Raw genomic sequence first — 26,663 nt, forward strand, 5'->3', positions numbered from 1 at the left:
GATATTCACTTAGTGTCTGTATGACTTACACACACACAAACACACACACACACACACAATCAACCTGGATATCAAGCGCTATTAAAAAAATTTTTTTTAATCCCAGTAATTTTCCTGAATGTTTTTCTTCTGATTATGTGATATAAGTGGGCAGAGTCTTGTTGTGTACAGTTAACCACTACAACTTCCTTTACAAAATGAGTCTGAGGGTGTCTCTGTAAAGAAGGAAGATTCTAAAGTTTAGTATTGTAGAGCTAAGCCCCATGGACTGAGAAAACTCTGAGGCTTTGTGGGTAGGGGGACTGGGTAGAGGAGATTGATTTGCAAGGTTGTGGGGAGAGGTGGTGGTATAGCCTCAGAACTTTGGGTGCCTGGATGGGTGGATGGCCCCAGCCTGGACCCAGCTTCTGGAGGTACAGCTAAGGAGAAAACCTTTGACAGAGAGGTGGTGCCTTTCCCATAAGTGGTGCTAAAAAAAAAGGGTAAGGGTCAAATACACTCATAATCTTGGCCACCTAGGCAAGTTAATGCTCTTAGATTGTATTACTCCTCCCCAAAACCCACCCTTCAGCCATCTATCACCTTGGGTCCCATTTTGTTTTTTCTATGTTATATTTTGATGTAATATAGTTTAATATTAAATTAAACTTCAGGGGTGATTTATCTTTCTAACGCTCCAAATGAGGGCAACAGGTTGCAGGTTGTGGTGAGGTGATGTGAACTAGCGGGATTCTTGCTCTTTCTGGAGAGCACTAAGCAAGATAGCAAGCACAGGGCATTATCTGTCAAAAGAACAGAAGATGAAAGGAATGAAGGATTATGTAGCAGTCAGGCAAAAGAGACCCCAAGTCTACTGACTTCTCCTTCTTAAAGAGAGAACAAGATATTTTCCACCACGTGACTTTCTTGCCATTTTGGATTGGAAATGAAATATGGCGATTTCTTTCATTTTTCATTTCAACAAACGTCCATTGCACTACTACTAGGTATAAGAGGTGAGGAATCATCAGGGACGCGTTTAAATTACAAACCATGTAGGGAGTGAATGCATCTTTTCCTCCAAGCTCAGGGCCAGATCCTGGAGGGCAGAGAGGCCCTGCATTCTGCGCCCGGGGGGCAGGGCCCTCTGGACACTCGTGGGATGCGATGGCGTCTGTCCCAAGTCACTGAGAAGGGCCCTCACCACCCCCTAGGATTACTCCAGGAATAAGTCAACCGAGGACATGTTGTGCAAAGACTGAGCGGTGCTCTGGGGTCCTCCTTTCCTGGCCTGGGCCTGCAGAGTCAAGGCTGTCCGCGGAAGCATCCTTGTCGTCTCCTTTAGAGTAGAGATGGGGACAGTCGCTTTTCCGCCGAAGATGACAGTGGAGCTTTCTTGGTTCTTTCTGGGAGCTTTGGGTGTGGAAAGAGTGCTCGGTCCCAGGGCAAGATGAGAGAAAAGGAGGAAAGAGGGGAAAGGAGATGTGGGGAATGGGACTCCATTGCTCAGGCTCGACGAGCGCAGGTGAGGAAGTTAGTTCCAAGCTGATGATCATCAGCCAGGATGGCAGACAGGTGGAGAGAAGCAGTCCCGCCTCAGCCCACCCAGTTCCCAGGGCGGTTCGAGCTGTACCTGTGCGCGGCCTTCCTTCTCCGCGACGCCCGGGGGATCCCGAGCCGCAGCCTGCGTCCCCGCCCCAGCGGCCCCGGGTCCCCCGCCCCGCCCCGCCCCGCCCCGGCCTCGGGGCTCCGCTGGGAACCGGTCGAGCGGCGGGTGCCCGAATCTCCGTGGCCGGGAGGATGGCCAAGGTCCCGGAGCTGGAAGACGCCTTCCTGCAGGTGCAGGCTTCTCCCCAGGTTTCCCCCGAAGTCCAGGAGGAGTGTTGTGTGCAGCTCCTGAGCAAGGGTTTGCTCGTTTTCCCCGAAGAAAGGGTGTACCTGGCGGCTGAAGCGCAGCCCGGGGGTGCGCTGGGCAGCGGGGAGAAAGGGGACGACCCGGAGCTGCCGGTGGGAGTTAAAGCCGGTGAGTGCTCTGCCAGCTCCCGGGACGTGATTGGGACGCGGATGTATTTTTTACAGGGCATCCGATAATAAAAAGAAACATACCGCAAACGCGCATATATTTCCCCTAGGAAAATGATTGTTAAATAGAAATTAAGTCGAGAGGATTTTGCATACTCTCCTCTGAACGCCCCATAGGCCACGCTGTTTGACGCCAAGATACATTTAGAGGCTAATTAATTGATTTTATATTCTGATTTTCTTTATCATCTTTTCAACTTGCAATCAGAAATGCATTTAAGCAATGGTAACTTTTCCTCTGAAGAAGAGGTTGCGGACAATCAAGACAGCAAAACCAAAGCAACCGATCCACACCTCTCTCAGAAGAAAACCGTCACTCAGATTATGAAGGATAAAAAGAAGCAGACTCAGCTCACCCTGCAGTGGTAAGACTCGCCCAAGGATACCCTTAAGCACCTGTTGAATTTTTAAAATCAGTATATTCAGATTCTTTGCTTTTCTCAATTTGCTTCTCCCTCAGACTTTCTTGGAGAAGTTTAAAAGACCGATTAGAAATTCATCCAAAAATTGTTTTCACTGAATATTTGGTATAGAGACATACTCTTGTACTGGTGAAAAATGATCTGCAATACAAATAAAAACCATCACTCTGTTCATTATTGACTAAAACTATAATTTCTTCGAATGTAAGCAATAAAGAATTTTTTATTACTTATTTGCTTAACATGCAATCAATTCAGTCCTTATATATTTGTTATTTTTATGTTTATAAAACATGATTCTTAAAAACAACTTAAAAGGAGGAAGGATCTTAACGGTGCCTTTATCCGTAGAGGGCAAATTCAAAATTGTGTATTGGCCATAGGATAAAATGTGTTTGAACTAGAAGACATAGAAAAATCAGTTAAGATGACGCTATTAACTTAAATAAATGTTCAGCTACCTTTCACATATGATTTATTACAGTGAAATAGCACTAATTGGATTTTGTGGAAAATCTTTTAAAGCTAAGAGTTTATCAGTAGGCTCTCTACATATACAGAACATTTTATAATATTCTAAAAGGAAGAGAAATTTAAAGTAAAAACATAATATTAAACTTCCCTATGTAGTGTGAAGAAATAGAACTATAAATTTCCTCCCAAATTCCAAATAAGACGTAAAAAAGTAAAAATGTCTATTTGCTGATAAGTTACATGATCTGTTTATATGTAAAGTGTGATCTAAATCTTAGAAAAATACAATAGAAAAAACAGTATCTTATAAAAACTAGCACATCTTATTTTAACACTGAATTACAATTTGCATGTAGTAAATTTTTGTAATTATATCCTTAACTCTTTCAAATATTTTAAATGTAAACTAAATATCTTTCTAAAATTATGGTTTAACTATTGAAGTTGATATCACATTTACTGGTTAAGAATATACTAGAGCAGTAAATAGTTGAGCTAATTATCTGAAATATTTAGGACACAGCTATTTTCTTTAGGATAATTGGAGCTAAAAGGTTTTGGCTTCAGATATGTTATGAAGGTCTTTTGAATGATCACTTGCATTATTCAGTTCAACTTGAATGAATGGAAACAAACTTGGGTTTTTATTTTATAAATATAAATGCATTACAATTAAAGAAAAAAGTCATACCCCAAATTAACATTATACTTATGTCTAGGATTTTTCAGTATTTTGAAGACAAAAATAATGCCTACACCATCAAAATAGCCAGGTGAAAAAGTGGGCATTATATGCGTGTCATTAAAATATAGTTTTAAATAGTTGAATATTTCTCAGTAACTTTCATATTTTTTGAAACTATAAAATGTCGTCATTTTGTTTGAATTCTCCATACTCTCTCTTTAAAAAGTGTTACATAATTTTTAAAAAATAGCCTAGGTGAGTTATTTAACTTCTGATATTTTTTTCCTCAAGGTTATAGATTATAGCGGGGATGCTAAACAGTAGAATTGAAAATTAAAGTGAAAAATCTGCCTAACTTCAGTTTTCACTGTCAACTAGGTGTTTGGCTTTATGTATGCAAATTTTATTGGGTTTTGATTCATTTTTTTCCTTTGTCATAGAAAAATGGATGTCTGATGCTTTATCTGCTTAGGAAACACGTCTTGTAGCTTTTATCTCATGCACCTTGGGAACGTGTTAAATCAGAGATCTAAAGGGTTTAGAAGAGTTTCACTCAATTTTAATCTGAATGCATATTCTGTATTGCATTGCTCTTGTATAGTAGTAATTATGATTTTACTATACATAAAAAGAGTATAAGTAAATTTTAGCCAATATCATCTACTGAAAGGTTAGAAAAATTGAAGGTAGAATCTACAAGTTCTGATTTCCTGATTGCTGTTCAGATATTTATAACACTTAAATATATGTTATTATATTTATATATATTGTGTGTAATTGCAATTGCAGGCATCCAAATTAAATGGAATTACTTCTAAATTTTCAGAGTTTATATAATTATGTTTATAATATGGAGCTGAATTTATATGTCATGTTTGGAGGCATCTATAGAGAATAACAGTATGTTTCGAGTGTACAGGATCTTTTAGGTAATTGTAAGTACTGATTACAGTAAAAAGTGTAGAGATAGAAATAGATCGGTACCATTTCGAACTTGAGTGAAGTTAATTTACTCTTATGAATTTTGCAAATAAATGTATCACCATGTTTCCCTAACTATTCAGTGTTTGGAACTAGTTTGTGAATGAAAGTAAGAGATTATAGATATTTGCCAACCTGAAGCCTGGCAGCCCTTTAGTGTTGAGAAGGTTATTTTTAAAAACCATCACCTTCAATTTCACTATTCATATTTGATTATCACAGAGCAAGGCGTGTTGAACAGGGAAGACTTACACAGAAGTAAGACCTATTCTTTGGGATGTGGACCAGGCAGGAGTAGTTTTGTCTTAGCCATGGTATTTTAACTGCACTAGCAGGTGTTCATTGGGGTTCTTGCTCTTCTAACTTTAATCCTTGTGATCATATTTTTAATATTATCCAGGATAAAAGAAGTCTACTCATGTCTGCTCAAGAACTCATTTGTATAGAGTCTGTATTCAAAAGGAGCATTAAATCAATGTGAGAGGGGAAAGGAAAGAAGAAATAAAAGGTTTGACCTAATTCTTTGCCCTTTTTCTTAGGCTTGAAGAGAATTACATTGTATGTGAAGGAGTTTGCTTACCACGGTGCATCCTTTATGCACACTATTTAGATTTCTGCCGGAAAGAGAAACTGGAGCCAGCCTGCGCAGCCACCTTTGGAAAGGTAAATAACACGTATTGGCTATACTACCTTACAACTGAAGTCATGTCAGGCAGACAGCATGGAAACAAACTTATCTGTTCAGATTTTCTTATAGAATATTAAGAAATCTGTTTTGTAAATGAAATCTCTTGGCTGTATTTGGAACTATTATATGTTTAACCTAGATTTTACCTACTATTTGTTTTACCTTGAATTACTATATGCTTTGAATATTAGAACCCTGGCTATTAGAAGGTTTAATGTGACCTTAAAGGAAGCTCTATTTGAGCAATAATATTTCCTTTCAAAGATGGATACACTAAAGAGTATGGTATGGCCTGTATTGAGAAGCAGAATTAAGTGGAGGTGACAAGTATCTTGTTAATGTAATTGGTGACTGTGTTTATTCTATTTCATAAATAGTTCTCCTAATTCTCCATTTGCTCTAAATATATTTACACTCCAAACTCCAAGATGTCATGATGGGATTGGTTAAATTTCTCTCATTTAAAAACATTCCTTTTTACCCAACCTGTGTGGTTAGGATGGGAATCTATATAGCTGACATTACTGTACTTAACATATGTTGATCTCATTTTAAGAATCAGGAAACAATATCAGTCTCTTGGGAAAGCCTTGTTCTTTGAGATTCTTTTCTTGCTCTATTATCTAAGAACCAAGGATATCCCAGAAAAATTGTAAGAAGCTTAGATCTCAAATATTGCATCTCTTATAAACTGAAATCCAAATTCTAACCTGTAGAGGGACTCATTGTCTAGAAAATAATGATTACTATCGTCTGGCTTCCCAGGTTTTTTTAACTAAAATAATTTATTAATTTATTTTGAAAACCTATTGTTTACAGGAGAGAGTGTGATAAGGGCATTGTAATCCAGTGATTTAGGTGCTAGCCTAGACTCTAATTTGTTGAGAGACCTGAAAAGCACTAAACTTCCTCAAAACTCAGTTCACTCATTCTGTAAAATGAGGAGGCTGCATAAGACAACTTCTAATATCCATTTTAGCTTTAATATTTTATTAGTGCCCCTTATGGAAGTCATTCTTAACTGTTTGGGGAGCCATAAGACACCTTGATAATCTGATAAAAACTACAGAACCAGTCCCCAAGAAATTAACACATATTAATACACAGAGTTTTCCATGGAGCCTTTAGAAGATCATGTATGGATCTCCTAAGATTCAGGTTAAAACCCTGTTTTATGTAGAAGAGATTTTTGTTCTTTAATCAAATGCTAACTTTTAGCCAACTTAGAGAAAGGAATGTAGAAAAGAAATAGTTTCAATCACGGCTTTGTAGATCTGGTAAGGCAAAGAAAATTTCCATGTCCTTTCAGGGTTGGAGATAGATACTTAATTGTGGGTAAATCTCTGCAAAGAATCACTATAAAGAAACCCAAATCTTCCTACAAAGCACATACATGAAGTAATAATTGCTTTGGCAGTAACATCAAGCAAGAGCAGATATTGGTATGATCTGCTTTGGACATTGAGAAAAGGGCAGTGGAACAATGTCATCCAAAAAGCACCTCCCTCCCTTTGCTGATGTGTCATTATGTATCAATATGTGTATGATATTATTATTTCCAGACTAAATATTTACTCAAAGTTCAACATTTGCTTTCTAGAATTAATTGAATATGAGAGGCTTGCAACAGAACCACGCACTTTCTAAAAACTAAAGTAATTCACTTTCTTTTTAGACAATTCGTCAAAAATTTCCCCTCTTAACGACTCGGCGGCTTGGAACAAGAGGCCATTCAAAGTAAGACACATGCATGAGCACATTTCAGATCTGTACATATGATGCATTGTATATGAGGACTAATGCAATGAGAAACAAGTATTGTCTTTATCAGTGAATAGAACTAGGTATTCTCTTCTTGATAAAGCAGACTTTTACCAACTCTAAGACCTAAAAAGAAAAATAAGTGGATTTTAGAATAATGTTTAAAAAGCAAAACTTACACAGAAAAATCATAATATGTTATTTTTTCTGATGAAATAATCTAAATGAATCATTTTTATAATCTTAAAGCCACGACTGAAGGTACCAGTGTCATGAAAGGGAAATACTTATGGCTACATAAGTGACCAAATGGAATCCACAACTCTTCCAAAGAGCAAGGCCAAAGCCAGGGGTTGAACATGGTCCAGGTTCTTCTTCTGGTTTTCTTTCCCAGATAATAATTTCTTTATATTCCCCTCTTTTCCCTTCAAGACAGATGACATGCCCATATGACTCAATGGAAATATAAATATAAAATAAGCAGTCATGAATTCTCTCTCTTGATAACTTTAGCTTTACTTATCTCTCGTGGCAACCTCTGTAGAACCCCCAGTTACAGGTTCATGTTCATCTATTATTTCTTCTGTCCACCGTGTTTTTAGTTGTTCCTTTCCCCTGTCTACAAACATATCCAGATCTCTTCTGTGTTGATAAAATAAAATCATCTCAAACCTGCTATACTCTTTGTTATTGCTGTCTTATTTTTCTTCTCTCTGCTATTTCTTGAGAGGAGCTATCTGCTCACTTGCCTTAGCACTGATCACATGCCTCTGTCCTGTCTATTTCTTTACCTGGGCAAAAACTCAATGGCTCGTTTTTACTGTTACTGATCTTCCTAGGCACCTGTCTAGCATTTGAACCTGCTGGTAATGTCTTCTTAAAACAAATAAACGCATAAAACTTCCCCTACAGCTTCTCTGTTGCAACACTACCAAGTCCTCTTCCCTCTTCTGCCACTTATTTTCTAGTTTGTCCAGTGTCTCCTTCGGCTCTAACATCCAGTTCAGCATTGTCCAAAGAAATATAATGTGACCACATATTTAAATCAAAAATTTCTAGTAGCCACATTAAAAAAGTAAGATGGAACAGATATGAAACTGATTTTACTATGTTTTATTTACTCCAACATATCCAAAACATGATCGTTTAACCATATAATAAAAATTAAAATTATTAATGAGATATTTTACATTCTTTCTTTCCTACCAAGTGTTTGAGATCCCGTGTGTATTTTATACCTACAGCACATCACAATTCAGACTAGTCACATTTCAGGTGCTTAATACCCACATGTAACTTGTGGCTCTTCTATTGGCTAGCTCAGTCTTTTGGCTCAGTCACTTGCCAAGAGAATAGATCCTACTTTATTATGAATTCTCTTGAATCTCTCTCTCCATTCTCATTTTCAAAAACTGGCCTTGACTCTGTCTTTTTAGTCCGTTCAATACCACTCTTCCAAACTGACCTTCTGAAGTTTAAATTCAATCATTTCTCTGTCATCCTCAGACATTTTCACCTGCTCATGACAAACTTTTCTCACCTTGACATTCAAGGTCCGTTATGATTTAGTCCCAAACCATTTTCTTACCTTATCATCTACTTCTCACTTTTCAGCGTGCAGCCTATGCTCTCGCCAATTTATTGCCCAGTGCCCTTTGCTTCCCTCTCAACCACCACTGTTTTGTTCATGCTGTCTTCCTCCATGAAAGATGCCCTTTCCCCTAGAGGTGTGTTGAAATCCTATCCATTTAAAAGAATGTCTCCTGAACTTCCTCTTCTTTTGAATCTTTTCTTAGCCTCTTGATGCTTTGTAGGTTTTTCTTTGCACCCTTGTAGCAGTTTTTGATACCTACCCTACTGCGAAATTAACTTATCTCCTCCCCTCAAAAGGTGGTATTTTGAGGACAGAGACTTTGTCTCACCCATTTTCATACTATTTCTGTGGTCTGCTACATAATAGATTATCAATTTATATCTATTTAATTGATTCCTATTAATGTTTATAGTATTGTGGCCTGAGAAATGAAATGCCAGATTGAAAAAGACAAAATTGGCTCATTCCTTCTAACCAAGTCAGCTTTTTCTCAAAGTTAAATCAGTTTAACTGCCTAATTTCTACTGAATTGATTCCTACTGACTTGTGTAGGTAGAGAAAAGATTAGATAGTGTTTGAGATAGATAGATAGTGGAAAAAGAGGCAAAGCAATGCAGAGAAATCCTCTTCACAGGATCTACAAGAGGACAGGCAGGCAGGCTGCAGAGAAAGTCAATTAATCCTAGAAGGAGCCTTTAGGATTAGGGATGAATCATTAACCTTGTCCATTGTGACCCAATGAGGCTCCAGTGTGTAGGTTTATGTTGTAACAATATGTAGTGACTTCAGGCAATTTGTTTGATATCTGAGAACAGATGCCCAAGAGCATAGCATTAACAATTTGAATTTTTCCTACTTACCTGATGTGCCATTTGCTTTTTATAATTTGCATATTATATTTTTGGTATTTTCATATCATGGGGAACATTTTTTTCTATATGTAAACTAAGTATTTTGAAAGATATAGAGTTTGTGTATTTTGTCATTGGTAATATTCTGATGTAATTATTCTTAGCGAGATACTGTTCCTGACTTTATTTATTTCCAAGAAATACCCTTAGATTTTTTTATCTTGGAAGATAATATATCAAAAGGCAGAGTTGCCTAGTGGTTAGGAGCATGAGGTTTAAAATTGGACAAATCTGAGCTTTAATCCCATATTCCCATATACAACTAAATGAGCTGTTCAGCTTTTCATCAATAAGTTGGATATGCCATTATCTACAGGTTTGGTGTGAGAATTAAATGAAAAGTATAGGAATGAATGGAGACATGAATATGCTTTCAACCTCACTATCCTTAATAGTAATGAAATTATTATTATTAATAATAATATAAAATTAATAATATGATATTCACAATGCATCCAAAAATCAGCAATGAAATTAAAAGTTATTATTTACTGAGCAGCACACACACACATGCACACAGACACACACACTCTAATCCTTACAATGACAATACAAGATTGGAATTACTGTGTTTTACAAAGAAGGAAACTGCAGTTCAAAGATCACTGATTGCTCAAGGCCACACAGATACTATAAAATAACAATGTTGTCATTTAGATCAAGGTTTATCTGGTTCTAAAGTTTGTGCTTTGTCAACTGATAAAGCTTCTTCTTTGCTATATTAGTCATATCAACAAAATATTGTTTAATTGAACTTTTGAGTTTTTGGGGTATAAAATTTATTTTTTCTTTTTTTTTAAACATCTTTATTAGAGTATAATTGCTTTACAATGGTGTGTAAGTTTCTGCTTTATAACAAAGTGAATCAGTTATACATATACATATGTCCCCATATCTCCTCCCTCTTGTGTCTCCCTCCCTCCCACCCCTCCAGTTGTTCACAAAGCACCGAGCTGATCTCCCTGTGCTATGCGGCTGCTTCCCACTAGCTAGCTATTTTACGTTTGGTAGTGTATATATGTCTATGCCACTCTCTCACTTTGTCACAGCTTACCCTTCCCCCTCCCCATATCCTCAAGTCCATTCTCTAGTAGGTCTGCATCTTTATTCCCGTTTTGCCCCTAGGTTCTTCTGACCATTTTCTTTTTCTTTTTCTTTTTTTTTAGATTCCATATATATGTGTTAGCATATGGTATTTGTTTTTCTCTTTCTGACTTACTTCACTCTGTATGACAGACTCTAGGTCCATCCACCTCATTACAAATAATTCCGTTTCGTTCCATTAATCTCCAAAACATACAAGCAACTCATGCAGCTCAATATCAAAAAAACAAACAACCCAATTCAAAAATGGGCAGAAGAACTAAATAGACATTTCTCCAGAGAAGATATACAGGTTGCCAGCAAACACATGAAAGAATGCTCAACATCACTAATCATTAGAGAAATGCACAATCAAAACTACAATGAGGTATCACCTCACACCAGTCAGAATGGCCGTCATCAAAAAATCTACAAACAATAAATGCTGGAGACGGTGTGGAGAAAAGGGAACCCTCCTGCACTGTCGGTGGGAATGTAAATTGATACAGCCACTATGGAGAACAGTATGGAGGTTCCTTATTTATTTTTCCTGATCTGACAGTTTTAAGTGTTAATTAATATATTAGTTTCTTCTTCAGAGAGCTAACAACAGTTCTCAAGCATCAATCATAAGGCATTTTAAATTATTTTATATTTGTTCAGAGATATTTATGTTTTCTATAAAAGCAAATTTGTAGCACAAACACAATTTTACTTTCTGCTTTTAATTTTTGTCCAAAATGTTCTCTGTGTTGGTATATTCACAATCATCATTTCTATTGGATGTTTAATATTAAAAAAATTTACATTTGATGAAAAACATTTTTATGTATATGGAAATATGAACAATTGATGATATAGAAATGTAAATGAAGAAGTAAGCATATTTTGGAGAAACAGGAATTTATAATTTCTCCCAATTTTACTAGTAATTTTGTAAAACTTTGTATTGTCGTAGTGCCCAAAACATACTATCACTAAATATCTATTGAATTATTTCTAATATATGAATAAATTTGGTATTAATTAATTTATAAATAAATAATAAGCTCTGAGCTCCATCCCTTCATTTTCTCTTACCATCCCCTCCCTGACAAGAAAACCAGCAATCCCAATGGCAGATTCTGCATGTTCTCAAAACCAAGATAAAAACTGACTTTGCTTTTGTGTTTTTCTTTTCTTCTCTTTGATTTACCACCAATGCTAATAATATACTTTGATTTTTTTCCTGTGCAAAATTTTTTTTTAATATTTTTGGCTGTGTTAGGTCTTCGTTGCTGTGCGTGGGGTTTCTCTAGTAGCATCGCGGGGGCCATTGCAGTGCTTGGGCTTCTCATTGCTGTGGCTTTTCTTTGTTGCGGAGCAAGGGCTCTAGGTGCATGGGCTTCAGTAGTTGTGGCACCCGGGCTCAGTAGTTGTGGCTCATGGGCTATAGAGCACAGAATCTATAGTTGTGGCGCACGGGCTTAGTTGCTCTGCGGCACATGGGATCTTTCCAGATCAGGGCTCGAACCCGTGTCCCCTGCGTTGGCAGGCAGATTCTTAACCACTGCACCACCAGGGAAGTCCCCAAATTTTTAAATTTAGATTTTGAATAAATAAAAATGAATCAAAATTCTATAGATACAAAGAGTATCTAATGAAAAGTAATTCTTGCCTATTTTATGTTATGAATGTATTATAGCAAGGATAATCAATCCATTCATATTTATATTGATGACAAAGCATGGTGCCAAAGAGTGTTTGAGGTGCAAACAATAGTAAGATAGGGTACATGCTGTCAAAAAAATTTCACTATTAATATTCATTTATTTAGTGAACATTTTACATGTGTCCTGGCGCTGACTAGACCCTAAAGATACAATGGTTAGCAAAAGAGGCCATGTCCCACCGTGGCTCAAAATGGCTCAGCAGCGTAAGGGAGAACACAGTTGAGCCCACCAATTAGATTTCATGAGATTTCATGCACATAGTAAACTGTTTGATTTGAAGTTACATTTTAATTTCTTGTAGACTTTGATCAGTCAAATCTTGGTTTTCAGACATGACGGATAAAAGCTATTATCTTATTTATTAGTAGTGATTTAGTGGGTTAATAAAACTGATATGGCAGCTGCTCTTATCATAGTAAGTTATTGCAACTCCCTGAACAACTTAATCCCATCATTTCCTTATCAGTTATCATTTGTGTAATGTAAACTAACATCAGGGCTACTAGCTCAGTGGGAACATATGTTTCAGGAATTCTATACAATGACAAAATGGAAAAGAAGAAATATAGGTGCAGGTATAAATTGATCAGCAAATGAAGAAAAGTATTAGATACAAGGTAAATACTTTCTAAAAAGAGGAGCAATAATTTCATTTGTCCTATTAAAATATAACACATTCACTTTAAAATGTGGGCATAAAAATTAATTAATTATTCTTCTTTATTCCTAAAATGTAAATGATATCTGTCACTTGATACAAGGCTAAGGACAGTTGATGCTAATGAATGAAGACAATTTTGTTAGATAATCACAAAGACTACTTGTATTATGCAAACATTTTCTTAGAGAAATTAGCTAATCATATCGAGGATTTTTAAGCAGTTATCATACGTCTTTTAAAATAAAAATCATATAGGGAGAAAGAACTGAAATGTTTGGGAATCTTTATTCAGAGTAACGTACAGGATAGGCATTGGCTATTGGTATATAAGTTTTAAAAACTAGTTAGCCCACAGTGAGGCAAACCTCACTTTTTATTCAACATTTACCTGTATATATTCTTGTTATGCTAGAATATTTCTGGCAAATATTTCCTAGAAAGATTTATTTTAAGGTAATATATTAACAACAAAATAGTGATATAAAATGTTGCAAGTGAGATGAAAAATCCATGTATACTTTGTATGAAATTACTCTCCCCGGTTTTATGAGGTTTATCTTCAGCTGTTAGGAAGACAGAGAGCTGCTCATTTATTATCTCTTCTCAAAGACACTAAATCATCACTCAGACAATAACATGTTCCTAGTTAGACTAAAAGGAAGATTAAAGGGGAAGATTATTTTATTAGCTCCAGAAGAAACTGGATATGAAATGTGCTAAAGCATTACAATGGTCATTGCAAAATATTGAGATTTGTATTTCTAGCAATTTCTAGTCTTTCCACCTAAATACGCTGATTGCATGTCCTTTATATACATTGTTTAGGATACAACTTTTGTTCAACGCCAATATTTTACCAGTAACCTGGAAAGGCACAGTCCTAGGAAGCAGTTATAGAAAACAACTGGTTTTAAGAGAATTTGTGTTTTATCAGTTTCCAGATTTCTAGCAGAACACATTGACTGGTCCAACAAATGAGGAGTTTTCTTTACAGTAACTTCTAAGGGGGAACACAATGAAGAGAAAGATGAAATTCCCTTCCTCCAAATCTTATAGGTTAGTAGGGGAGGTAAGCCGTGTATACATATACCATTAGTACGAGATGCAAGCTCCATGGGGTAACTGACCAAGAGAGGAGTTCAAAGGACAGAGAAATTAATTTTGCCTAAGAGACCAGGCAAAGCTTCATGTGTTGAAGCTGTGCCTTGAGGCACGGATAAGAAATGGGGACATGCAGGAAGAAGGGCATTCCCAATGAAGAGCTCAACAAAGTAAAGGCACAAAGTGAGGAAAGCACGCGTTACTTGTGGAGGGCAAGTAACTCTGATAGAAATAGATAAGTTTATACAGTACTAGTGGTAGAGTTAAAGGAATTAGTAGATCTCCTTACATCACATTAGACAAGAGGCTTTTTAATCTCTACCAGATTTTAAATTGTGCTATGTTTAAGTATAGATACTATATGCATGCCCTTTATTAAAAATTCCTGCTTATAAAATTTTCTTTATGACACATTGTTATTTTTAACTTTTTTCATATTATGAATTTATTTATTCAACAAATGTTTATTGAGTTCCTATTATAGGGAGCTTATATTCTAGAGGGAGTCTGTTTATATATGGAATTTCAAATATGAAACATTCAGATCAATGGTATAGCTCTTAATGACTCAAGTTAGTTATCAATTCTTAAAGATTCATGCTGAAGTTGAAGAGAGAGTGTATATGCTGAGTGCAAGCATATTCCAACTGTATTTCATTTAAGAATTTCTAATTATAAATAAAACTGAGATACAAAATTATATATACAGACATATTTTGCATCTTGAGTATAGTCTAGTGAAACAAAGAGTGCTCTGTGGAGCTTTGGGTTTGAATTTTGTCTTCAAACCCATAACTTTTCACATATTTTTTCCAAACAAATCACATAAACTTTTTTGAACTTTGCTTTGAAATGGGGATATTACTTCACTTGCAGGTTGCTGTGGAAATTTGAGATGAAGTATACATAAAGTTTTTTACATGTAATAGTTGCTCAATAAATGGTAACTAATTATATTAGTATCTACTATCACCTGCTTCAATCTTAGCACATATTAATTTTGTATTGCAGTTCTTTCTTTGCATGCTTTTTTCCCCCACAAGACTATCAACTCCTGCAGGGCAGAAACCCTCATCTGTCTCTTTTTGAATCCTCACCACAATAAGCATTAAATACATGTTTGAAGGAAAAGAGTTCACTTTTTCACTCGTTCCCTGTGGGCCAGCGTAATTATAAGATTGTATTGTTATAACATGCTCAGCTACATCAACATGTCTAAATTATGAGGCATTGCTAATGAGAAAAGGACATGCTGCTTCTCAGTTGTAGAGTGGAATGTAGCTGACCAAGTTACCTTCCTTGGGTGTCAGTGTGTCTGGTTGATGATGTCATTTACATTTGGCCTACGAATAAAATACATTACTTAAAAGATTGTTTTTTTTAGATGTAAAATCTTGACTCCAAATGTAAGTGGAGGTATTAAGTACTTCTATTTTTAAAGATATTCTGCCCTAATGATGATAAAGGAGGAAGCAAAATAATACAGTTGTTTTATAAAAATAAGGAACAAAATGAATTGTGTAATAAAAATATCCCTTCCTTAAAAATCCTAAGTAAGAAAAGAATTACAAACCCATGTTACTCAGCATTTATTGGGTCCTAAAGGATGCTGCCATTTTTACAAAAAGTGTTCATCAAGTGATTTTTTTAAAATGGAAGTAAAATTTGCCTCAGGGCTGCTGTTCTATGACTGGCAGGCAGTCTGGCTCAGGAAACCATGGACTAGGGTGGAATTCAGAAGCATATATATTCCTGGCTCGATTATCCATGTCGGTTTTTAATCATTGTATTGACAGCTCTCACAGTGGTCAGGATTAGCGTGCCATCTAATATTTGTTGAACTCATGGTTATCCTTCTGATTTGTCTTGTGATTTTTGTCTACCACACGTGAAGGCAATGCAGTTTCTTCTCAATGTGCATGGCAAACCACGTTACCATGGTATAATATTATTGACATGTTGAGACAAGGATTATAGATGAGAAACAATTAGATCAAAGTTATAGTAAAAGAAGATTTATCAACTTTTAAAGCAATGCTTAACATGTATTGCTTTAGCAAGTGGCTAGAATGAAGCTATTTAAACTGTAGCATCTATAGAACAAACAGCAAGCTTTGCAAAAGACCGTGAAATTGCAATATATTTCCATTGTAATAGATTCTCTTGTTCTCAAGCATCTCTTGCTTTATTTCTTCTAACACAAAGACATTTTCTTTGGTATATTAGTTCTAAAATCTAATAAAGAAGAATAGTTATACTTATTTCAGACTCATGTTCACTCACTAATCGTAATATGCTTGGCTGAATATCATCTAAATCTGTTCATTTGTTATGGTTTTAGGCATTTACCTTATCAATTTCTATTAATATAGCTGCTTTTTGTAATGTCCTTTGCTTAAGTTTCATATTTCCTTCATTTCTCCCTTTGTTCCAATATACTGTAGAGGTTCTTTTCCCTTATCTACCGGAGGAGTATTTTCTTACTGTAAACATGGAGTTTCTTCTGTTCAGGTTAACAGGCTGCTATTATCCTTCTACCAAAACTGAGGATTTGAAGACTTGTTCCCAGTCTGCCACACTCATAAAATACCTTCACTACCGTGATCACCCTCCATTACTGTTTCTCAAACATAACAGCCCTTTCTGAAACATTTCTCATTATAATATGTGTAATTTTTTTCATATTTAAAAACTCTTTCTTCTCCATCTCAAATGGCCCAGGATCATTAGAGGCAACTTCTCTGCCCTTAGAACCTAAGGGTTCTAAGGGAGAGAAGCCATCTCTGGGACTCATACTTCTAGAGGGCTCTGTTCCTCCCCTCCTCCAGTTGCTCTCCTTCCCAGGAGACAAGGAGTCCATAGCCTGAGTGAATGTGTCCCCCGAGACTGCATCGCCCTTCAATCTCACATTTCAGTTCTGTGGGGCCCAAGAATTCCAAACAGTCTCAGGCCTGCCTCCTGGGCCTAAGTGGGTCTCTTCCCTCATCCATTCTCAGGAGACATAAACCAGATGGGTGCCTCCCCCAGGGGGCAGCTGTCTGGGGTGTGTGTGAGAGTGGATCTTGGACATGGAGGCTGGAGTGTTCTCAAGAGGCTCTTCACAGTGAACAAAGGAGCAGAGGCTGGGGAGATAAGGGAGCTGGGGGTGGCTCTTCTCCCACCACCATGTTTCCTCATGGAACTCCAGGAGTCTAGGCATTCTAAGCTCAGAATTACCTACTAGATCATTATGGAGGTACATTGCCAAGATAGGAGGACAGGGACATTTTATTTCACAATGTGTTCACTTGATTTATATATTTTAACTAATTAGGTGTAAGGTATGTGGGCCTCCATTTGTACTCTCGTCCTGAGCCTTGAAAACATTTAGCGGTAGAGTTGCTCTGACAGGTCCCTTCTTTATTACTGAGGTCAGCAAAGGGGCCTTGAAGCGTAGATCCTTCATTGTCCTGTACACTTTAAACTCAGCTGGTGATGCTAAGAAATGAAGTTTTAAATATGGTTACACTGAAGTCTACTGGAAACCCCCTTATTCTTTTATTTCATTCCTTCCCTGATCTTAGATGAATGCAGATTGAAATGGTAAATAACCAAATAGGTATTGGTGCTGCGTGGTGGGCAGAGAGGGGAAAGAAGCGTAAAGGCAGAAATTAGCAGGCTTTGGTCACCCTCACTAAAAACCCAGTCTTTGACTAGCGGTTGTGTCACTTGTGTAGCATTTGTACTTGGGCGTGGAGTAAGTCTGTGGTCTGTAGTTTTGGAGAATGAGGTACAACTTGAGAGATGCTACATTTGCCTGTGGTTCAGGATCCATATATACATTTATAACAAATTATTCATAACACTGTTACAGTCCATGTTTCATATTTCCATTGATTCAGCACAGAGATTTTTTTTCCCCATTGTTGCACAAAAGTTTGAAGCGAAAATGACAGTGACTTGGGCTTCTCATTCCTCTTGAGGAAAATAACTTTCAAAGGGTCAGATGCTTCATACATATTCCTATGCATGACATCAACGTCTTGCCCACACAATGTTATACTCTTTTCTCCGTTCAATAGATGTACTACAAAGAAAACCCACCATTTTCTTATTCAGTTGACCACCTTCAAATTGAACCAAGCAGTCTGCAGATAGATACGCTTGATATACTTAGAGCCAGTGTCTACATTTACAAATTTAAGTGCCTGCAGTTAAATGCCTGCAATTATAATTTTTTTTTTTTTTGGTTTTTGAAACCTAATTTTTTAGAGCTTTGAGGGGGATTAGCAGTAGGCAATTCTCCTTTTTCAAGCTTAGAGCCAGAAATATGACCATAAGTAGAATTAGTTACCATTAAAGAAGGATTAAACACATTAAGCTGTTACTTAACCAGGAAAAAATCAGGAAAGGAAAATGCAGACCAAGAGGTTGCAGTTCTTACTTGCGGTTTACTTCAATTCTACTTTAGTCTCATTTTCCCCTTCAAAAACCTACATTAACGCAGAGCTGGTTCCTGTTCTTGTTCTAGGTATCATTATTATGGGATTGGCATAAAAGAGAGTAGTGCATATTACCACTCCGTTTATTCTGGAAAAGGCCTGACAAGGTAGAGTTCCACTATCTTCAAGATAAGTTCTGTATGTCTTTAAATATGTATAATATTTATTGAATAAAATGACTTACTAATTTTGCTTATTGAGATATTTTCCTTTAAGCATCAAACCTTAATTTTAACTTTGTATGGACATTTACAATGACTGGGCAATTAATATATTTTGCAATCATTAATAAGAAATTAATGGTGAACCAGGGATCCCAGAGAGATGTAAAAGAGAAATCAGGGAAGCAGAATTGCTTTTAAATTAGTATTTACTTATAAGGCTGAATCTGTTTTCAAGCTAGATTCAAGAAAAAAAGGCAGAAAACGTAATTTTTTTTTTCTAAGAGATAACCTGTTTTAAGGATCTATGTGCTTGGCCAGTATCTTACAAAGATGAAAAGTTTATTATAATCATCTCTAATCACATATACTTTGATATAACCAGCTTACCTTAGTAAGATAAAGCTACTGACCTAAGCTACTGAGTCTCTGTGAAAGAAAAAACACAAATGAATATAAAGAACATATTGCTCTAATCTGTCATCAACTATCAGGAGGAGGTTATTGACAAGTAAGGTGATATCTAATGAAAACAGTGATAATATACAATTATTATTTTTTAAAATACTGGAGCTCCAAATGATTAAATCTGCATCTGAGATTGCTTTATGGCATGATTTCCCAAGAACTGCTCTCAAAAGAATGAATTAGTTTTAAAAGTAAGGTACCTTGTGGAAAAAAAAAAAATTTTAGTTACCCGAGTCATACTAAGATGAACTCAGATATTACAAAGAACATAACGGCAGCTTACTAACCACTACTCAATGTGAAGTGAAAATACAGGCCAGAATGCACAAATATTTAATATCAAGTGTGCTTTAATTGCCTCAGATCTAACCTGACTTCCCTAAATATCCTTTATTTAACTTTCCCAAAATAGACTTATTTTGTTAGTAAGTTGAGAAAGATGCTTGGGTCCCTTTGAAAATCAAACAAATTTCTCCAGATTTATTTCACTGATCGTGATATAAAGTTACTACTTTTGTAGGTCCTCTACATTTCCTTGATAGATATAATTGTATATGTATTTTTAACTGATGAAAAATGTTCTGATTTTTAAGGTTTTCTGGAAGCAAGCTGAAGAATGAGGTAAGAATTAGTTTCATTTCTATTTTACATCTGGTATGTATTACAAGTTTAACAATAGTTGAGTTATTCATCCTTACTGGCAAATATAGAAATACATGTTATTTATTGAGTCCTTTGAATAGCTGAAGACTTTAGACAGAGCTAAGTTAGATTTTGGGCAACTAATGATTCTTTACATGGACCTACTGAGCCACCTGCAATGACCCTTACCTAATATCAGATACTGAAAAGATTATGGAAAAAAAAGACCACCATTGATCCAAGAAAGTTTTATTTAAATATAAACAAAAAGCCTACAGCTGAGGCTATGGAAAGAATTAGTATTTGGCGTATACCTATCCAGACCAAACGTTTGATAGTTATCAAGAAACCCAAATGTTATGCTTGATTGTTTCACTCTGTGTGTGTGTGTGTGTGTGTGTGTGTGTGTGTGTGTGTGTGTGTGTATTAGTCAGTTTGCTGATCTCTTCTGCACTGGGGGTGGAGATGGGGGTGGCGGAGGTGGGAGCTAAGGAGAAAGGGTCCACCACGTGCACAGCACACACTTTCTCCCTAGACTCCTCTCCTCCTTTTCACTGCCAACCAAAGAACAGATCAGCAAACTGACTTTATCTAAATGAGTTAAACTACCATTAGGGACCGCATGGCTAATTAGGCACATGATAAGGCCTTCATTATCCTCAAGTTCACTAATCATTAAAGGAGGTGCCACAGAACTGCGGGCACATTACAATGTGTTGTGTGGTAAATTTGGACCTGAGGTAAATTGTAACTCCATTAGTTTGGTGAAATGATGCAGGCATATTAAGAAATAATATAAAGCCCCCAACCCTCTGAAATGACCAATTTCTTTCCACCAGTGCTTTTAATACAGTTAATGGCTAATTACATAATAAAATCCTCCAGATTGCTCTTTTTATCAATGAAATAATAGCTCTTTATTAGATAAACGGTTGTGAAAGTGCAAAAATATTGACTTAGAAATACACTTCAGTTGACTGAAGTTTATGTCAATAGGGAATTTAAGTCATTTTCTCTCAGGTGTTCTTTCTACCACTTTGAAGAGACTGGTGGTACCAGCGGTCCATTAGCTGGTACAGCATGCAGATGGCAGGCCTCACTCTACCGAATAAAAGAAAAATCTCTCTCAAGTCTACTGCTTCCTCCTTAGAAGAGCACAATCAAAACTCAGGTGTAGGTTTTGTTAATAAAGTAAAACTAAAATATCTTGGTTAGGCTATAAAACCTATTTTTCTAAAGCTACCAGAGCAATAATAGAGTATCATTATTGTGATGATTATATAAATGAGCACAGTTAAGGGCTTTCTAAAGGCTCAAAAATACTCTAAATACTTTTTAAAAATTATGATAAAATATTTGTTTAACAAAGTTGAAATTTAAAAAAACTATTTTGTACTTAGAGTGAGCAGCCATCACAGTTTGCTCAGGGTGTGAGACTTTCAGTGCAAACCTTCATATACTTCAGGTCATTTGAACATTAAGAACGGTGAGGTAGGGAAAATAGGTGATAATATTGCCAATTGACAGCTAAGGAAACTGAGGCTGAGATATATTTGTTTTCTTAAAAATTCACAATAGCATTCTGTTTTTTTAACCCATGGTTGAAATGTTAATCAGTAGATATGTGGTGATACAGGTATGAGGGGGCAAAATAGTGATTGGATACATTTGATCCTTTACAGTGGAGCAGAAAAACCTATCGTGAGCACATCACCATAACTAGTTATAAAGGGGGTCTTGAGAGTTAACCTGGCTTAAGTGGTTAAGGACATTTCCTACAGGAAGTGACATTTAAAGAAAGAACTGAGAAGGAGAAGGAGTTTGGAGGAGGAGTAGAGCAGTGGGAAGAAGAGTGGCCCAGACAGATGGAACAGCATAGACGAGGGTTTCTCAGCCTTGGCACCACTGACAGTTTAGGCCAGATAATTCTGTGTAGTGGGAGATGTACTGTGCATTGTAGGATATTTAGCAACATCACAGTGTCTCTGGTTTCTATCCACTAGAATCCAATAGCCATCCCTCCCCCTCGATGTGAAAACCAAAAATGTCTCTGGCATTGCCAAATATCAAAAAACTGGCATACGGGAAGGCAAACAAGAGGAACATCGTGATATAGATGTATAGATAGTCTGGATAAGAAAATATCTGGGGGGCTTCCCTGGTGGCGCAGTGGTTGAGAGTCCGCCTGCCGATGCAGGGGACACGGGTTCGTGTCCCGGTCCGGGAAGATCCCACATGCCGCGGAGCGGCTGGGCCCGTGAGCCATGGCCGCTGAGCCTGCGCGTCCGGAGCCTGTGCTCCGCAACGGGAGAGGCCACGACAGTGAGAGGCCCGTGTACCACAAAAAAAAAAAGAAAGAAAGAAAAAAGAAAATATCTGAATGAGGATAATAGCCCCTAGGGATGGAGAGAAGTGACTGATTTTAGCTAGGAAACACTGGAAGAGGAGCAGGTAGAAAGAATAGAAAGATAAGGGGTTCAATTTGGAACTTGCCATATTTGATGTGCTTGAAAAACATCCAGTGTAGACTTGAAGTGAGCAGTTGGATATATGTGACTGGACAAGAGGATTTAGGTATTTAGTTTGATGGTGATTGAAGTCAGGGTAATGAATTAAAATGTCTAGGAAAAAATAAATAAATAAGAAGAGAAGACATTACGAGAAAAGAGTTGTGAAAAGTGGGAAAGAAAAATAGGGTCAGCAAGATAAGAGAATCCAGAGAGGTAAGAGGAAGGAGAATACAGTGGCACAGAAGCCAAGAGAAAAGAGTGCTTCCAACAGGAGGGAATGGTTGCTACTATCAAATGGTGCTAAAAGGTCATCAAGATAAGAACTGGAAAAGATCTATTAAATTAGTTAAGTGAAGATAATTAATGACTGCAGCAAGAGCATTTTCAGGGGAGAGCCGGGGTTTGGTTTGTGAAACGAATGGGCAGTGGCATTGAACATAGAAAATTTAGTCAAGTCAAGGGTGATAGTTGGAGGAGGGCTTGACATTTAGTTTTTTAGTTTTTGTTTTTATAAATTTATTTATTTTTGGCTGCATTGGGTCTTTGTTGCTGTGTGTGGGCTTTCTCTAATTGCAGCGGGCGGGGTCTACTCTTTGTTGCAGTGCGCGGGCTTCTCATTGCGGTGGCTTCTCTTGTTGCGGCACGTGGGCTTCAGTTGTTGCAGCACGCAGGCTCAGTAGTTGTGGCTCGTGGGCTCTAGCACGCAGGCTCAGTAGTTGTGGCTCACGGGCTTAGTTGCCCCGCAGCATATGGGATCTTCCCGTACCCGGGCTCGAACCCGTGTCCCCTGCATTGGCAGGCAGATTCTTAACCACTGCGCCACCAGGGAAGCCTGACATTTAGTTTTCAAGGAAGATTAGACTATGGTTCTAATGTTGGTAAAACAGATTCAGTAAAGAGTCGAGACCAAAGATATGAAAGAGAGGGGAAAGTTGAGAGTACAGGGTCACTGAAGGCATGGGAAGGGGAAGAGCTTCCGAGTGGAGAAAGTGGCCCTGGAGAGAAGGAACACTTACTCCATTAAAACTGGAAAAAGAAATGGGTTAGTTCAGATGCAAGTGGATTTGTGGATTTTGTGGCAGGAAATTGAGATAGTTTGGTGGTTTGGGATTTCCCTCTGAGGTATCAGCAGTCAGTTAGGTCATTTTCTGTGAGTGAATTCTTGGTAGGGAGTAGTAGGAGTTTGAAGAACTTAAAAAAGAGTCCCAGCTCTTCTCAGTCAGGATTCCCCGAGAGAATGTAGCCCTAATGCCCCAAGGCATCCATTGTATGTAGGGAATGGGCTCTTTTATGCATCTGGAATGGTACTAGCTAAGTACCATTGGGAGAACTGAGAAAATGGTCACTCAAATCCTTTTCTATAGGACTTACTTTCCTCACAGATTCCCTATTAAGAGAGGTGGGAACAGTCTCTGTGGAAGACAAGAAAGGTAGAACATTATAAAATGTAAATTGCAGGAACCAGCAGAAATGCAAAATATTTGGGAGTAATCATAATAAGAGAAGCATGCTACCTATTTGAAAAAAAAATACAGGTATAAAAGAAAATTTTCAATGAAAGGACATACCACATGCCTGAATAGGAATGCTAGATACTATAAATATGTCAGTTCTTCCTTAAATTGATTTAGACATTTAATACTCTATTAAAATTTTGAGTGGGCATTTTTTTTTGAAATAATTAACTTGATCTACAAAGATATATAGGAAGTAATAGTTGAGAGAAGTATAAACAAGAATAGTCAAAAGGGACTTGTCTGGAAGATATCAAAATATTATGACACTATGATACTGACTCAAATGTAGGTAGAACAAATCTACAGCAGAAATTAGTTACCTGAAAAAAGGCCATAGTGTGTGATCAAGGAGACATTACAACCAATGAAGGAAGAAATATTTTTCAGTGAATTATCATAAGTCCTTTGTGAAGGAAGATAGAATACCAAATAAATAAATAAAATTCTTCAGGGCATAATCTTAGAAAAAAAATTTTTTGGAAAATAATTTCTATACCTCACACCTTTATCAAGTTCATATAAATTATTAAATACAAAAATAATAATTAGAAGGAAACATGTATCTCCCTCATTTCTGGGGGGGTGGGGCACGGGGAATGACTTTCTACCATGAAAACAATTTAAGAAATTTCAAAGGAAAAAAATCAAAACGGAAAGTAAAAACTCCTTTAAATTAAAGCATCATATACAAAATCTGAAGTCAGAAGAAAGACAGTAGGAAGTTATTATTCCATTGTCATATGCAAATATGACAATGGGATAATATCTTTACTATATGAAGAAATCCTATCAATTTAAAAAAATATGAAGACCTCAATAAATAGTAAAAAATAAAAAGATATGAATAGACAATACACGTAAGGAATAAAAGGCCAATAAATGCATGAAAAATGAACTACCAAATAAATTAAAATTAACATTTTAAATAATAAAATTATCAAATATTAAGAAATTACTATGAAGCTGGTGAAAGTATGGTGAGATAAGTTCTTTGATACCCTGCTGGTGAAGATAGAACAAACTTTCTGGAAAATAATTGCAAGATCTGTGTTCAAGTCTTTAAAGTGTTCATCCTCTTTCTCCCACTAATTTCACTTTTGTATGAGTCACACATAAAGAAATAATAGAAAATGCAGACAAAATATTATGGACAAAATTGTTATTGACCACAGTGAAAAACTGTATTCAATCTAAATGACTAATAATAAAAATGATTACATAAAAACTGATAGCTAGTGGGAAGCAGCCACATAGCACAGGAAGATCAGCTCGGTGCTTTGTGACCACGTAGAGGGGTGGGATAGGGAGGGTGGGAGGGAGGGAGATGCAAAAGGGAAGAGATATGGGGATATATGTACATGTATAGCTGATTCACTTTGTTATAAAGCAGAAACTAACACACTATTGTAAAGCAATTATACTCCAATAAAGATGTTAAAAAAATACACAAAAAAACCCACCAAAAGCTGGTATATCCATACAATGAAATATTATTCAGCAATAAAAAGAAATAAAGTCTTTTTACAAAAAAAAAGATTACATAATTTATAAGACTTTTATGGGACTGAATATTATATCATTTATTAAAGGGCTCCTTTAATGACATGAAGAAATGTTAATTAGGAAGAAAAACAGGATGCAAAAACAAATATATGTTTATATGGCTTCAAATATGTAAAATAAAACTAGATATATATCATATATAAATGATAGAGGATTAATATCTATAAATACTATACTATGCAGTATGGTAGCCACTAGCCACACTTGGCTGTTAATTATGTAAAATAAAATATTCAGCTTCTCTGCACATTATTTACATTTCAAGTGCTGGCTAGTGAATACTGTATTTGAACAGTGCAGATAACAGAACATTTCAAAAAATAGAACATTTTCATCATTACAGAAATTTCTATCAGATGGCACCGTTTTAGAATATGTGTTCAACTTAGTAATAAAAAGATAACCCAATAGAAATGCAGCAAAGTATATGAACAGGCAATTCACACAAGATGAAAAAGAATGATTGATAAATAGTGTTGGTGCTCGTGGTGCCCATTCTGATTGACCACGTTCTATAACATATATTCAATAAATATTTTGAATACTATCCCTGCCAATAAACATATCTAATTTTTAATCAGGGAAATGCAAATTAGAACCTAAAAGTAATTATTTTACCATTATTGGAATAACAGCAATTTAAAAGCATCAAAATATGTGTTTTGAATATTGTTAAGAATGTGGAGCAGAGCGACTCTCATGAATGGCAGGAGGGGCGATATCTAGGAAAGTTGAAAGCTCACGCACGTTATGACTGCATTCCTAGAGAAAACTTTACACCGTGCACAAGGAGGCATGTATGAGGATGTTCATTGCAGTACTGTTTATAATTTCAGAATACCAAAAAATGAAAGTCTATTATGATATAGTGGGAAAGTAAATTTTTATATATTTAATACAGGAAAATACTATGCTGCTTTGGAAATGAGTGAACTGTAGCTATAAGAATCAAATTAGGTTCATCTCAAATACCTAAAGTTGTATGAAAAAAGCTCATTGAATGTAGAAAGATACATACTGCATGGTACCAGTTTTAAAGCAATAGTATATGTTATTTAAGAATATTAACATATGAGGTAAATTTTTAAAGGTTTGAATAATAATGCTATAAACCAAATCCTGAACATTAATTATTCCTTATGGGGAGGGAAGGGAATGAGATTAGGGAGGGCTACAGAGGCTGCTTT

General features: G+C 36.4%; 1 protein-coding gene across 1 annotated transcript in view; it reads left to right on the forward strand.

Moving 5' to 3' along the window:
• Positions 1-26,663, forward strand: part of RFX6 (regulatory factor X6) — a 130,472-nt gene that overhangs the window by 72,217 nt on the left and 31,592 nt on the right. The window contains exons 3-7 of the mRNA XM_067011707.1: positions 2,270-2,426; positions 5,163-5,286; positions 6,987-7,048; positions 18,645-18,722; positions 19,838-19,865. Of these exons, the coding sequence (XP_066867808.1) occupies positions 2,272-2,426; positions 5,163-5,286; positions 6,987-7,048; positions 18,645-18,722; positions 19,838-19,865 (447 nt within the window). The 5' untranslated portion in view covers positions 2,270-2,271. The remainder of the gene's footprint in view (positions 1-2,269; positions 2,427-5,162; positions 5,287-6,986; positions 7,049-18,644; positions 18,723-19,837; positions 19,866-26,663) is intronic.

This window comes from Kogia breviceps, chromosome 13 (assembly GCF_026419965.1).
Source record: "Kogia breviceps isolate mKogBre1 chromosome 13, mKogBre1 haplotype 1, whole genome shotgun sequence".
NCBI classification, from domain to species: Eukaryota; Metazoa; Chordata; class Mammalia; order Artiodactyla; family Physeteridae; genus Kogia; species Kogia breviceps.